At 35.9% G+C, this 15,075-nt stretch overlaps 2 protein-coding genes across 5 annotated transcripts in view; one reads left to right on the top strand and one right to left on the bottom strand.

Annotated features, from left to right (window-relative positions):
- Positions 1–2,668: 2,668 nt before the first annotated feature.
- On the bottom strand, positions 2,669–13,697 carry ptgfr (prostaglandin F receptor (FP)). The gene is made up of 4 exons (XM_057841148.1): positions 13,476–13,697; positions 6,971–7,077; positions 4,771–5,579; positions 2,669–3,175 (listed from the first exon to the last, which is right to left on the bottom strand). Exons 3-4 carry the CDS (start codon positions 5,563–5,565, stop codon positions 2,831–2,833), a joined length of 1,140 nt encoding a protein of 379 aa, XP_057697131.1. The 5' UTR covers positions 5,566–5,579; positions 6,971–7,077; positions 13,476–13,697; the 3' UTR covers positions 2,669–2,830.
- Positions 13,101–15,075, top strand: part of LOC130918910 (choline transporter-like protein 5) — a 75,768-nt gene continuing 73,793 nt past the window's right edge. The window contains exon 1 of one of the 4 annotated variants that reach the window (XM_057841147.1): positions 13,101–13,576. In XM_057841147.1, the coding sequence (XP_057697130.1) occupies positions 13,540–13,576 (37 nt within the window). In that variant the 5' untranslated portion in view covers positions 13,101–13,539. The remainder of the gene's footprint in view (positions 13,577–15,075) is intronic. The other 3 variants (XR_009063853.1, XM_057841146.1, XM_057841145.1) reach the window with 3 other exon arrangements.

The raw sequence follows: 15,075 nt of genomic DNA, 5'->3' as shown, positions 1-15,075 counted from the left end.
GACTGTTGTGGTATTGCAGCAAAAAGCGTCCTTGGACGACACGAAAAGTTGATGGATTGTAGAAGCTTCGTTTTATTTCAGTAGTTCAATAAACTTCAAAAGTTTGACCAGTATAGTATATAAACTCACTAAACACAGATTGAAGCATTACTTAAGAGACAATCCGTAGGTTTTATACGATAGACCTCCAGATAGTCTTCCAGAATGTACAGTAGGGGAAAGCGGGGTTGGTTGTCACATTTGCCACTCTTTCATGAATATCCTCTAATCAACCCATCAAATTTATTAATGGGAAACAATATCCTGACTTGGATTTGACATCATTTTTTGTTATTCCAATCTTTTTTTGGTCTCTAATTAAAAGACTGCCTAACATTCTGACAGTGGGGATGATTGTTAAACACTACGGGCTTGCTTCCCAGATAGCAGACCAACATTGAAAAGATGTTGAATCAACATTACGCTGTCGATCTTATATCGTTGAATCAACGTTGACACCCGACGTTGATTTTTCATCACTTTTGCACCCTCAATTAATGTTGTTCCAACGTTTAAATCCTTAGAAAACCAAAACTTCATTTCAATTATTAATTATACTGGAACAACGCTGAATCAATGTTATGTTTTCCTTCATTTTCAACCAAGGCACTATTATTGCTTTCAAATATGTCTTTATTTGGAGGTCCTGCTTTATTTACAGACAGAAAATAGAAACAACTAGGCTGAATAATAAAGTATTATTTGGTAATATGGTAAATGAATAATAAAAATATAAACTTGGCTAGATTTCAAATTGTTTTTAATAACGCTCAATAAATATATTTTAAACTTATGCCTCCTTTTCAGTCTGACGAGATTCCCTGCGAACCTTGCCACCAATGTGTTCTGTACGGGGCATAGCATAGCCATTTCTGCACAACAGCAGCGAATACATATTCTGACACGTCCATACCCATCTGCCTCTTCAGTGAATCTGAGGAATACAAACAAAGCGCAATTCACAGTTAAGTCATATCATTGAATTCAAGCAGATATCGTGGGTTAGTTTAACATACTATACAGTACAGTAATTGTGGTGAAGTGAGTTTCTCAACCAATCTCAAACCAAATTAGGGAGACGTGTGGGACCGGAGCTAGCTAGCTAGCTTCGATGGAAAAATGACCGCACTGTCTTGGTTCTCAATGAATTAATTTAGACAAGGCTCGATTGTGTAATATCTAGTGATTTTAGTACTAAAATTGGAAAAATTTATTTTGCCTAAGCTTTGTCACATTTGGTCAGGAAAAGGGTTATATATACAAGTAATAAAGACAAACGCGGTTCTTTACACCGTAAAACGTCATTGCTGATAAAGGCTCTGAAGAAGCGCAGCAGGCCTACCTTTAAATATGTCTATCCTTAAATGAGGCGTTTCTAGTGGAGTTCGTGCGAGGTGATTCGCTGTCTTCCCGGTCAACCAAGAACACAACTCTTTTTCGACCAAAACTCCCGCTAATCCATAATTCAACGACTTTTCAATCATATTTCCCTGTCAATTATAAATCAACTATTTGTCAACATTAGTTCATTAACAACAAAACAATGTTAACCCAACCATCGCCTGACAGACCATAGAACAATGTTGTTTCATTGTCACTGTATTTGCAACATTGATTCAACATTGTATATTGTTGAAAATTTCCATGTCAACCATGCTGATGATTTTGATGGAAAATCAACGTTTATTTAATGCCGGTCTGCTATCTGGCTTGTCACTATTAATTTAAATGGAATTTTCTTTAAAAATGATGACTTCTGAAGTAAATTTAAGTGTTTTTAATTATTTATATTCATAAACCAGGAATATTAACAAGAGTACACAATAAAATTACTATACGCTGTACAGTGACCCAAAAAATCCTTTAAACCCTGTTGAACTGTTGATAGTGTGATAACTATTCCCATCACAATTGTGACAACCAACCCGTGCTATCAAGCAACTACCTAGCTTGAGAATGTGAATCAAAAATGTAATTCTGTCCTCATGCTTTTTCACGGTAACTTTCACACTAGAAACCTATTGTTTAAAAGACGAATCTTAAAAGTGAGAAAACCTTGAAAGTTTTAAATTTTCACAAAAAAGTAATTCCCTCTTACCTCAATGTGATGTGTGGCTCTACCATATCAAGCAAAAGCAATGTAGATTTTTTTTCTGGACATGATGATGATAGTTTCAATACTGATACTATAAAACACGGCCCTCTCGTGGTCGAGTAATAGCAAGTGTGACAACCAACTCATGTGAAAACTTACCCTGTTCTCCCCTATTTTAAATATATATGTTAATTTTGGAATAGTACTGAAAACAGTGTTTACACAATAGCAATATTTTAGTGAGAATTAATGTTAATGCTATGGTCAATTTTATATTCAGTGATTTTGAAGCCTTAGCCTTGTGCTATGTGTAATTTTTTAAAATCTTTATAATTTAGCACAGTTGTTGTATTGTATAAATATCTAACATATTATTTTTGATGTAAATGTAATGACTGTTAACTACAGCTTTCCAGTTCAGGCCACATAATTTAATATTCATTCTTTATTGACTCCCATTCACTGTATAGGAACACTTACATTGCAAAAACGAATCAATAATTATGATGGTAGCTGCTTCATTACATTAAGACAAAAGATGACATGTAGTAATAAATATGACGCCATACATTAATGTATGTGTATTTCATAGTGACCACCAGGAATTACACATGATTTACACATTTACTATGGACCAGATTACATGTAATGCTCTTTTACATTTCACAAACCATCTCTGTATCTTTCCGCTTTCTTTCAGCCTTTCTTCCACACGGATAACACCACATGGAACACCTGTGTCTTGGATTCGTCAGACAGACCGATGCGAGTATTTTCCACGAGTAAGCTATCGAGGAGGCAGGCTGGTTGCTCCAACTTGGAGTGGCTGGACGCAGAGCTACGCAGAAAGCTGTGCTGCCAGGATTTGGACTGGCAGCATTTTTGTAACATGAGATAGAGCTTCTTCAGGACAGCTTTCCTCAAAAGGATGTAGACCCAGGGGTCCAGGATCTGGTTCCACGTGGCTATGCGCACCAGAAACAGAATTTTGTCTGATGCTGGCTCATGTTCTTCTTTGAAGGTGAGAAGTATGATGCACGTCTGTTAAAAGTCATACAGAACAAGTAATAAGTAAATTGTATGGAATAAAAAGAAAAGAGATAATATTGGTTAAATAGTACTGCAGTATATAAATTTACACTCAAATGATAACCAGTACAGCACTTAAACTTTATAGGGCACCCATTTACTGCATTGGCTGCCATTGCCAGCGCTAGACCTCCAATCCATTTTGACTGGGAGAGTCTGGCAGCGAATGATCACATTCACATCGAAAAATTGAACATTGTAAGTGGCAGGCATTGGGTTAATAGTAAATTCAGTAGTAGCATTTATTTATTTTTAAATAAGATAAAACTGCAATTATTCATTTTATTTAACAATTTAACGCATTCAAAAAAATGTTTGATTGAAGCAAAAAGAGGAACTTTTAAAAGCTCTATTTGTTGTTAATGCTATTTATTATTTATTAACTTTAAAGTGCTATTGGCGACCAAAGAACGTATATTTATGTTTGTATTCATATTTTGTTATTAATGTTTTATCAATTTATGATTTTGTCATTTAAAAATGATTAATAATTGAGTATATATATATATATATATATATATATATATATATATATATATATATATATATATATATATATATATATATATATATATATACACACATATATGTTTATTAGGGCTGTCAAACGATTAAAATTTTAAATTGAGTTAATCACAGCTTCTAATCGTAATTAATCGCAATTCAAGCCATCTATAAAATATGCCATAATTTTCTGTAAATTATTGTTGGAATGGAAAGATAAGACACAAGACATTCAACATACTGTACTTAAGTACTGTATTTGTTTATTATAACAATAAATCAACAAGATGGCATTACAATTATTAACATTCTGTTAAAGCGATCCATGGATAGAAAGACTTGTAGTTCTTAAAAGATAAATGTTAGTACAAGTTATAGAAATTTTATATTAAAACCCCTCTTAATGTTTTCGTTTCAGTAAAATTTGTAAAAATTTCAATCAAAAAATAAACTAGTAGCTCTCCATTGTTGATGTCAATAATTACACAATGCTCATGGTGCTGAAACCCATAAAATCAGTCGCACCCAAGCGCCAGCAGAGGGTGACAAAACACCAAAAAAAACACAAGTAACAAGTGGACATGACACTGTACTGTCATTTTAATCTGTTTTGAGCGGGGCATTTGCGTTAAATGCGTCAAATATTTTAACTTGAATTTAAAAAATTAATTACCGCCAGTTAACGCGATAATTTTGACAGCCCTAATATACTGTATACATGTGTATATATATATATATATATATATATATATATATATATATATATATATATATATATATATATATATATATATATATATATATATGTGTGTGTGTATACATATGGATTAACTCATTGCCTACCATTAACAACAATAGACATTCTAATTCTTTAAATTCTTTAAACAGAGAGGACTGGCTGTGAATGCTCATGTTTCAGTGCAATTGACGGCTACATGTCCGAGCCTCCCCCAGTCAAAATGGATTGGACATCTAGCGTGGTCAATGGCAGCCAATGAGTTAATAATAAAAATTGAAAGTCAGGCTTTGGTAATTCCGCTTACTAGTAAAGGCCCCCAGCAAACACAGGAAACCAGCATGATGGCCATGAGCTGGCAGATCATCTCAATGTGGTAAGACCTTCCTTTGGTCTGATGCTTACGGTGCATTGTAGACAACAGTAGGGAGCAGCTGGTCACAGTATTGCAAACGATAGAGAAGAGAAGCGACAGCAAGCCCAGCAGGGCAAAGAGGAAAGGCAGGAAGACGTCCAGGTAGTCGTGAAGCTTGTCCAGATTGTAAAAGCACCAACTCCTGGATCTCTGCACTGTGTAGGACTTTTTAAGTACCACGGGAAGTGCGGCCACCAGGGCGGCCAGCAGCCAGATGCCAGACAGCAGCTTATTCATGTTGTGGAAGGCTAACCCGGTGGAGTGGTAAAAGGGTTTGGTGACTCCAATGCAGCGCTCAATTGCCATAGCGCTACTAAGGAACAGGGGACTCAGACCAAAGAAAACCAAGGTGGCGCCAAAGAGGTTGCACACTCTGCCATGGGGGTCAAACATCTCCCAATTCTTGCGCAAACTGTAGACGTAAAGCACCACGGAGCCGTTGATCAAGTGGCCCAGTAGGTCCGTGACCACCAAGCTGGTGGCAAACACCGAAAAGGGTGTCTTGGATTTCAGTGGCATGCGTTTGGAGGATTGGAATAGGATGAAGAAGGCCAGGCTGTTGGAAAGGATCCCTACACTCATGGAGACGACCGAGGTGGTCACTGACAGATTCTTCTCCACAAAGGTAATATTTGTGGGCAGGGCGTCTTTCCAGCTGCACAGATCACCGGTCTCACTGGCCGACATGGTGGGTGGGAAATCTGAAAGATATTAGCGGTGGAACGACAAATCGATCTGGATCAGCAGCGATCTAAAGAATTTGATTAAGTTAGTGCCATTGACTGCCTACCTCTCCCGGTCAAAATGGATAAGACAACTAGAGCTGTCAATGGCAGCCAATGAGTCCCTTGTAAAGGGTTAATAGTATACCCAACTATCACATGCACCTGTGCTCAAATCAATTGGTGTGTAACTGTATAGGTGACACTGACATCAAAAAATGGCTGTGACTGTAAATCTTGTCATAGTTTATGTTTAAACATTACAGTATTTTCTCTGTTATCAGAAGTCTAAGAAATGTACGTTTGCATACTTCAGTTTTGTCTTCTGAGTATATTTTTTAGACACTTAAGAATCAGACTTGCACTAAAAAAAAAATCTCAATTTAAGTGCCATTGCTTCCATAAAGTTTACTTGCCTTTTATGAAAGTATGAAAATAATTGTGTGTAGTTGCCGTGCAGATCTGGAGAAAATCTTTGACTAAGCATGCAAAAATGACCCGACCTGCCGGCTCCTCACATTAAAAAATTGATCAACTTGAGATAAAACATACAAAACACGATTAGGAGGGTTATTTCCACAGATAATTGAATTATTTTTGCAAATTCAAATTACCATTTAAGACTTACAGCCATTTTGTGCAGGGTACTTCAACCTTTCGTACTTGAAAAAGGTTAATTAGCGAGGCCTTATAAATTAATGACAAATGACAGTTAACCGAGTTGGCATTTGGCAACTTTTTTACTGCAACAATACGCATGAATCCCAGTGAAGTAAGAATACAAGTGGAGAACATCATTGGACTGAAGAAAGAACATCTCAAAAATAGATTAAAAAAAAAAATAATAAAGCTATTGTGATCAAATAATAAAATGAACCAAGGGTGAAGTTTACAATACACAGATGATAGGATTACCACAAGGAAAAACATCTATCAAAACAGGAATTTAAAATAATTTAGGGAAGGTGTGAGAAAGGGTCTGGAGGATTAAACGAACGAATACAGTTTCAATCACTTTCAGACTCGGATGACTGCAACTCATGGTCATCCAAAATAATAAATAATAGTCTTATAGAATACTCCATGTTTTTTAAAGCCAAGAAATCCAACATCTTCATTATCTGCAATATGCTTTTCAGTCACTTTAAACACAAATTAAGGTAGCAAAACCAACAAAAACAAGCAAAATATGGAGTTGTTGCATTCTGAAACCTTGAATCTGGTGATTTCCATTGATTTCAGTAACAAGCAAGAAGTATTGACTCTCTACAGAGACATAAGGAAAATAGACTTTTTGTGTTTTGAAAAACTGACTACATTCTCAAAAATAACAAAAAAATATGGAAAAGCTTTGTCGATTGAGTCTTTACCTCATGTCATGAAGCTTCTGCTTTTCTGCGATGTCAGTCAGTTTTGTGCCCCTCGATGTTGCTTATGAGGCACAGATGAGCTGTCTCCTGTCTCCTGACTCCAGCTGCTGTAAAAAAAAAAACAACGACAACAAACCTAGAGCGGTCCGTCTCTGACATATGCATCCGCCTTTGGTGACGGCTCCCCGAACCAAATTGATGGCGCATTACACACACAAGCTTATACACGTGTGTGAGGGTGTGTGTTTGTTTGCTGTACTCAAAAGTCCCTTTTTAAGTTTCTGGTTTTGGCTTTTGGTTATTTAGTGTATTATTTCATGTCAGAAAATATTTGCATAATCGTAAACTGCTGTCTCAGACTCAGTATTTGCTTTCTTTTGCAGCGTTAACATTTATGAAAAAGAGAACGATACAAATGAAGGATGAAGCTGGGATGTTGCAAATTTTAAGCGCTACAACCTCACCTCAATCAAAAAAGAGGCAAAACACGAGATGGGAAATCATGACTGGAGGGTCGAGCTACAGCTGACTTTCTGAAAAATTGAGTGAGAGTCAATATCCTGTGTGCACAGGAAAGCAGATGCTCCGGAAACTGGGCCAAGGAACTGGATGATGGATATAAATTCAGGGTCTTTGGTATAAGGAGAAGTTTATCACTGAAATTTACAGAAAGACGAAATAATAGGAATACGATAGAACTGGCCGATATGGCTATAAATACAATCTCAGATTTTTTTCACGAACCCTTGATTTACGTTTTTTTTTCCTCTCACCTGCACACAGCTGACTTCTTCACAATTACATTATTTGAAATATTTGACACCTTCGTTACTATCAGGTTCAAATGCAAGTATTTATCCTTCCCTTTTCAACCCTTTCCAGTTCACATGACATCTATCGTCGTCAATAGCCGCCGAAGAGTTAATAAAATGAGCATGTGTATCTTTTTTTTTTTTTTTTTAGGCTTAACTGTACATAATGAAGTAACTACAAGTGTGGTCCGTCTACTTTTTCTTTTAGCCTAGTGAAGAGGACACATTTTGAATTATCAAAGCAGAAATTACCCACTTGGGTCATCAATTAACAAGACTCATTGTGTTGTGAATATTTTTAGTCGTAAACACACATTCTATTTCCCTACTTGCCATTTTTAGGCAACCATGGTATGAACACCCCCATCTTCAAATCGGGTGATAGTTTAAATATACCCAACTACCGGTCAATTCGTTTCCTCCCTGTGACTTCTACAGTCGCTGAGAAATGAGTAGCAAAACTTATACATGAACATCTAAATAAAGACAGCTCTCTTTTGCATCCAATGCAATTTGGTTTCCGGGAAAATCATTCCATAGAGTTTGCAAACTGTCTTTTTAGGGAAAAGATCAAACGCATGTTGGATACCAAACCTTGCATTGGTGCAGTATTTCTTGATCTGAGAAAAGCATTTGACACCGTAAATTATGAAATTCTTCTGTGTAAATTAACCCATTTTAATTTTTCATTGGATGCAATTCAGTGGATAAAATCTTGTTTAGAATTCAGGAGGCAGTGTGTCTCCATTAACAATGTCAAATCAACATTTTTAGATGTCCCTGTTGACCTGCCTCAGGGGTCAATTCTTGGCCCACTGTTATTTTCTTTGTATATTAATGACTTCCCAAATTCATGTGCAAACGTTGAATTTCAAACATATGCTGATGATGCTGTCATCTTCACTAGTGCAAAAAATACTCAAGACGTAGCTTCTGCTCTCACATTAGCTATCGTTCCTATAAATGATTGGCTCAACAAATCTTGCCTTCTACATACTAAAAACAACTAAAACTTTTTGTATGATGTTTACAAAGAAACCTTTGGACATCAAACATTCAGGAGAATTTTCGTGATGACAGGAACCACAAATTGTCTCTGAATTCAAGTACCTTGGAGTGACACTTGATTCCACGCTGTCTTTTAAAAGTCATATTAAAAAAGAATATGTATTACTTTGAAATTCAACCTGAACAATTTTAAACAAATAATAAATTTCATCACATTTGGGGCTGCTAGAATGTTTCTACACTCAATGATTTTATCACACATTAAATATTGGATTACATGTTGGCAACTGGCAGGTGTAAATACATGCAGAAACATTCATTCATCATTAAACATCTTTGCCAGAAAAACAATGTCATTCCATGTTTGTAACATTTTTAAAAAGTATAATTCATTGAGCCTTGAGAATTTAATTTCTTTTTTTTTAATCTGCTTGTCTAGCTAATGTACAAGGTGTTACATGGACTCGCCCCACCTCCCATGTCACGACTTTTTTTTTCTTTTTCTTTTTTTAAAGGGGCTCACAGCGGTCTCAGGACCAGGGCCTCTTCAAGAAGGGACTGTGAGGTCCCAATCAGAAAAACAGCCTTTGGTCACAATTCTCTCTCTGTAAAGGCCAGTAAAATTTTGAACAGTTTACCACTCGCTGTCAGGGAGTGTCCCACAATACGAACCTTCAAAACTCAGCTCAAGCAGTGGTTGAAAGTTAACCAGTCCTGCAATCATTGACTTTTAAATTCTTAGTAACCTATTGTACTGTGCTGTTTTATTGTAATCTTTTGTTCTTTTTTGTCTTTTTGTGTCTTTGTGTTACATGCAGATGTAAATTAGCATTTTTGCTACAATCTGGCATATTTACATCTTCTGAATATGTCTAATAGATGTTCATCAATGTGCACTGTCCCTATTAAATAAATAAATATGATGTCATTGAACCATTTGAGATTAGGGGGGAAAAGTTATTGGAAACTTGATTTTACCAAAACTTGACTTAATAGTTACTTTTGGCAATCTTTCTTTTTTCAGACTCACAGTCGAAAATCCTTTCAGTTTCTCTTTGACATCACGCCTTCCCAGTGCTCACTCACTGACAGCAACGTGGTCCAAATAAAAAGACCAAAAATCCCCTTCTTAATGCTTGCTGGGCCCGAAATAAGGGGCTCAGGGTGTGTTCATCTTGAGTAGAAGTCACCTCATAATTTTGGTTTCATGGTACTGTTCTGTACTGTCCAACAGCAAAAGTCACAGGTATCAAATGTACTCTTCGTCTGTTCCTCCTTTTCTTTTGTCATTTTCTCGCCATTACACATCCCCAAGTGGCCCTAAATGATCCACAGCAACCAATTTTACAGATTATTAAAGGAGCTAGAAGGAGAAAAACGGCTTTCAGTGAACCCTATGTTCCACATTGCTGTTGTTCTTTTTTCCTTTGACTTGCAAAGAAAAAGGTGAGATGCAAAAACTGAAAAATGACAGTCAACTCAGCTTAATTCACGTGGCAAAATGGATATTGAAAGTCTTTAACTGATATTATCACAGTGACACAATTGCAGACAGATAATATAACATAATATACCAATATTGATGTTATTCCTGCAGCTGAGTGAAGTATATTTTAAATGTGAATATGTAGGAAAGTAATATTTTGGTTGTAGAGATACTTATTACCAGCAGGTGTCAGCACAAACTGCCTTTTAAATGAATCGTGCTCTTCAATTTTTACACCAACAAAATTAAAGTCTAAACAAGAACTCTATTTTTTTTTTAATGAATTAAAAATAAAAGGGGAATCACGCAGTAACTTGTACCAAATGCAGTGGCCAATGCGGTATGTTTGCAGTCTGACAAAAATGACGACTGCCCATGTGTATGTGTATGTAATCTTTGAAGAAAAAAAAAAGTCCATAAGTCAAGTCATTTCTTTTATTGACACTGCAATCAATACAATTTTACAAGCATATCCACAAAGGACCAAAAGTGAGGCTCTTGCGACTCGTAGAAAAACTACTGATGAAAACAAATTGCATCTCACAAAATTGTTTCATTACAGCATGTTGGTCAGAGGCAAAATGAGAATCATCCTTTCCAAGCAAATGTCATCTGTACAAAGCCAGGTGGCCAGTTGTAAAAGATGAATTAGAGAAAACGTTTCAAAGTTGTGTTCGGTGGTCAAGTTTATATCATTAGAAAGCTGAATGATTGCTGCAAGCTGTCCCAGTTATAAGGGATTAGACGCCTATCCAATAGTGCTACCACGGTCCCCATATAAATAACTGTGTGGCCTTAATAATGACATTGATTAACGTCATCTGGAGATGTAATTTTTGTTTAGAGCGTTTCTATTAAATTACAAATGATGACATAGTAATGTAAAGCTTTTTGATTCATGTTTATTGGGAGTTGAGTTTCATTTGTCTGAGTTAAAATGCCTCCACGCTATCAGCTACAAATGAAAGTTATTATATGAAGAGCTGTTAAATATAATTATTACTACCACAATTATCTTTATTATTATTTTAATCTCAGAATAACTCGTTTTAGCTCTGGTTGATCACAGATTTATCCCAGTCATGAGCAGAGCACTAAATTTAACATTATAACATATTTAAAACCTAACCTTAATACCTTATTTTATTGGGTCAAATAATTAATAGTTGTTAATTAATTATTAATTTTTTAAAAAATTGATAACTTAATGTAATACGGCTTCAAAAAGGGGAAATTTAGGCCAGCCCATCAGATTTCAGATGCTGTAGGAGTGTTCGCTGATTGTGCTCAAACCATGCTCAGCTCAAGTAAATCAGTAAATGCATTCAGTTGGCTACAATTTGCTTGAAATTTAGTGGGCACTTTACAGTATTGTGTCCGCCCATTAGTAAGTGAGTTAAATACTATGAAATAAATAACAATAACAACAACAGCAACAACTTTAGAGCAATATTTGGGGCCATAACTATTTTTATTTATTTTAATGTTATTTTTTTCATTAACATTTAGTTTTATATATATGCAGTAGATCACTTACCAATGGTTAGAGAGGGCTGGACTGACGCGCTAATCATGGCAGCACAGGAGCAGGCCTTGAGAACCAAAAGAACTGTTGTGTTTGATAGAACAACAGGTCTATATGCTGCCATAGCAGATTCACGGCGCATTAAGCCTCTGAACTATTTTTAATTTGTCTGTTTTACCCTGAATACCCCAGTTTACAGACATTTGTTTCAACCCAGCCATAAAAAGAAGGTAAGTAATTCAATTTATTATTGTAAATGTCTGTCATTTTTAGCTTAGAATCATTAACTGATGTCTAATATTTAGTATTTAAAAAAAAAAAAAAAAAAAAAAAAAATCATTCACTCACATATTTTAAACCAAACAAATTATGTCACAATGTAAAAAAATTGTGTCTGTAAATAAGTCACGGATAACTACCTCATAACTATCGATTACGGTAATTGTATTTTTTTGTTACTGTTGCATTTCCCCCAATATTTTAGATGATAAATAATTGATCGAAACAAACAAACAAACAAACAAACAAACAAACAAATAAAAAATGTTTAAAAGGGTAAATATATGAAAAAGAAAACCTCGACCACTCCTTGATGTCTGCGGTTTCTGCATTACGACCTTTGTTATATTACCATGTTTCAACCATAAAATCCCCCCAAAATCCAGCTGTGGCCATTCACAGCTGTGTCTTGACACTCGATGATACATGCTACATGGACGTTTTGGATTGAAAAGAGGTAAGTACGCGATAATATCTCGTTAAAATCATGGCGTCTTTAATTATGTTCTCTCATACTCTCACCTCCAGTTAGGGTTTTGCTGTTTATTTATTTATTTATTTTTTAAATGCCCTGCTGTTCGATTTTTTTCTTCCCCCAGATAATTGAGATTTTAAGCTTTCCGATGATGTATCACACATGCACATAGGACAATTTTGAAATTTGGCCAAATTGGGGGTCTCAGAGCGGAACTTCAAGTCACCTGAGGGTTTTCCGCCATAAACATTCCCGATTGTAAAATACTATAATAATACACGTATTACACTTGTGTGGTAAATGGTAAATGGGGTTACACTTGTATAGCGCCTTTCCACCCTTTTAAGGCCGGCAACGATACTACAATTGGATGTCAAATTAGGGCCGCAACACATTGTGCCGTGGGCCGCATGTTTGAGACCCCTCTCCAATAGAAATGCAAGAAAAACATTGAACAAAATAATACATAATTCCTGCATTAAATCTAATTACCAAAAATACTCACTTGAAAATGAAATTTCAATTGAAAATGGGTAAAACGCAGTTCTACCAAAATGACTGCAGAGGTCAGTGTTTTGCTGCAACTTTCACAAAAACGGAGTCTGCAGGTTTAAATAACGGTACCAATCCGGCATTTCACTCTTCTATTTTAGTGGCTAATATCTGTGTTTGCATCCTAATATAATAAGAGCAGACGTTAACAAAGACCAAATAAGGCGAGAAAACTCGCGACGAACAAAGAAAAGACAGTGGCGGACCCTTTAAGGCCATTTTGGAATAATTAATTACGTCGAGCTGTAAACACCGCTGAGGCTGAGCTGCGTGGCCGAATTGGACCCGATGAGTCCTCCGAGGAAGGTGGCCGTATTTTGTTGAGCTTCCCCGTCCATCACCCCGCTCCCCCCACCTGCTCACCTCACCTCGACACGTCATTTGCTTTTCCCGGGTCCAAATCGACGGCGCTGACTCCAGTAGACGAATGCCATGGCTCGGAAGTCGGACATTCCCTCCATATACTATGGTGAGTCTTTTGTTTGTTGTCAACTACAAACTGTCCGGCACTCTCCATCTCTCTCCGTTGTCCTGGAAACATCTCGTTGATTCGGTGAAGGAATGTTATCCGGCCGCCTACAAACAATTGTTATTTTGACCACAAGTTCCAACTGACATTTTTTAAAATGTTGTCAGTGCTTTTGAAGGACCACTTTGGCTTCATTGCAGTCACCGGATATTATTAACGCGGCATCCTATCACGAATGTGTGTTTTTTTTTTTTTAATTGAAAATATGTTGACATCATTGATGTCACCTCGTCGCCTTGCTACGTCGATCATAGTAAATGTGATGTCATGAACACTTTCCGGGCCACTGTACAGTTACCTGCAAAGGGATGTCTGGTGCTACTCTCACTTTCTGACGGATGGATTCTTTGGGTGAGCGTTTATTTGTCACATTTTACTTCAGCCTTTTGGGTATACTAAAGTTTAAGAAGCCCAGTATTAGAGAATACAAGATAATTTCATGACACGTAGTTTATTACAAGTCTAGATGTAACTAAAATAATCAGAGCCAATGCAGAATAAATAGGGGGAAAAGTAAAGAATAAGGTTAAAAAGAAAATAATAAAAACTGAAGGAAAATAGAAAATATATGCAATAATATTTACTGTTCGGGCTGGGCAATATGGCCTAGAAATAAAATCTTAAATTTGGTTTTTACACAAAAAATTCATTCACGATATTTTGCCTTTTTTTTTTTTTAATCCCCCTATTTTTTTTATTTTAAGGAGACAATAAGAACAAAAGAAAAAGAAATATACAATGTAATAACTACACTAAGAAACAAACTCTTATGGAATTACATATTGAAAAAAATCCACCAACAACACAGAGGATTTCAAATTATTATTATTATTTTAAATAATTAACAGTAGGGATGAACGATATTGGAAAAAACTGACGTTGCGACTTTTTGGGAGTTTGCGATATATTGTGATATACAGTATATTGCAATATTAAAACTAGACGGATTTTTTCCAGATGACATGAATAGCTTTGTTTGGGAAGACTTTGGTTGATTCACCATGACCACATTGTATTCATATAATACAGTTTACACCAGGCTACGGGACTTCATCTGTGAATTATGAAGATTAATGTATGTAAAAGGGATCCAGGAGGCCACATCTCTGCACACTTGCTGCTTTTATGAAACAAAACAAAAGTTTAAGTGTTCAAAAAAAAAAAAAAAAAATTGCTCATGCTGCAATAGGACTATTGTGCAGGCACATAAACAATAATAATATATAAATATAAATAAATATAATAAATATAAACAATTAACTCAAAACAGTTGTCACGATTAATTTGATGATCAATTAGTTGTCTATCAGACTGCTGAGGGTGATTAAAACCACACAAAAGGCTGCCCCCTTCCTACCTGATGAACCATCTCTAAATCTTGGTGCATAGGAATGGCAAAGAGCATCATAAACAACGATACACACCTCAGGTTCCACCTC

This window comes from Corythoichthys intestinalis, chromosome 7, assembly GCF_030265065.1.
Source record: "Corythoichthys intestinalis isolate RoL2023-P3 chromosome 7, ASM3026506v1, whole genome shotgun sequence".
NCBI classification, from domain to species: domain Eukaryota; kingdom Metazoa; phylum Chordata; class Actinopteri; order Syngnathiformes; family Syngnathidae; genus Corythoichthys; species Corythoichthys intestinalis.
This window is presented reverse-complemented; position numbering and strand designations above follow the sequence as displayed.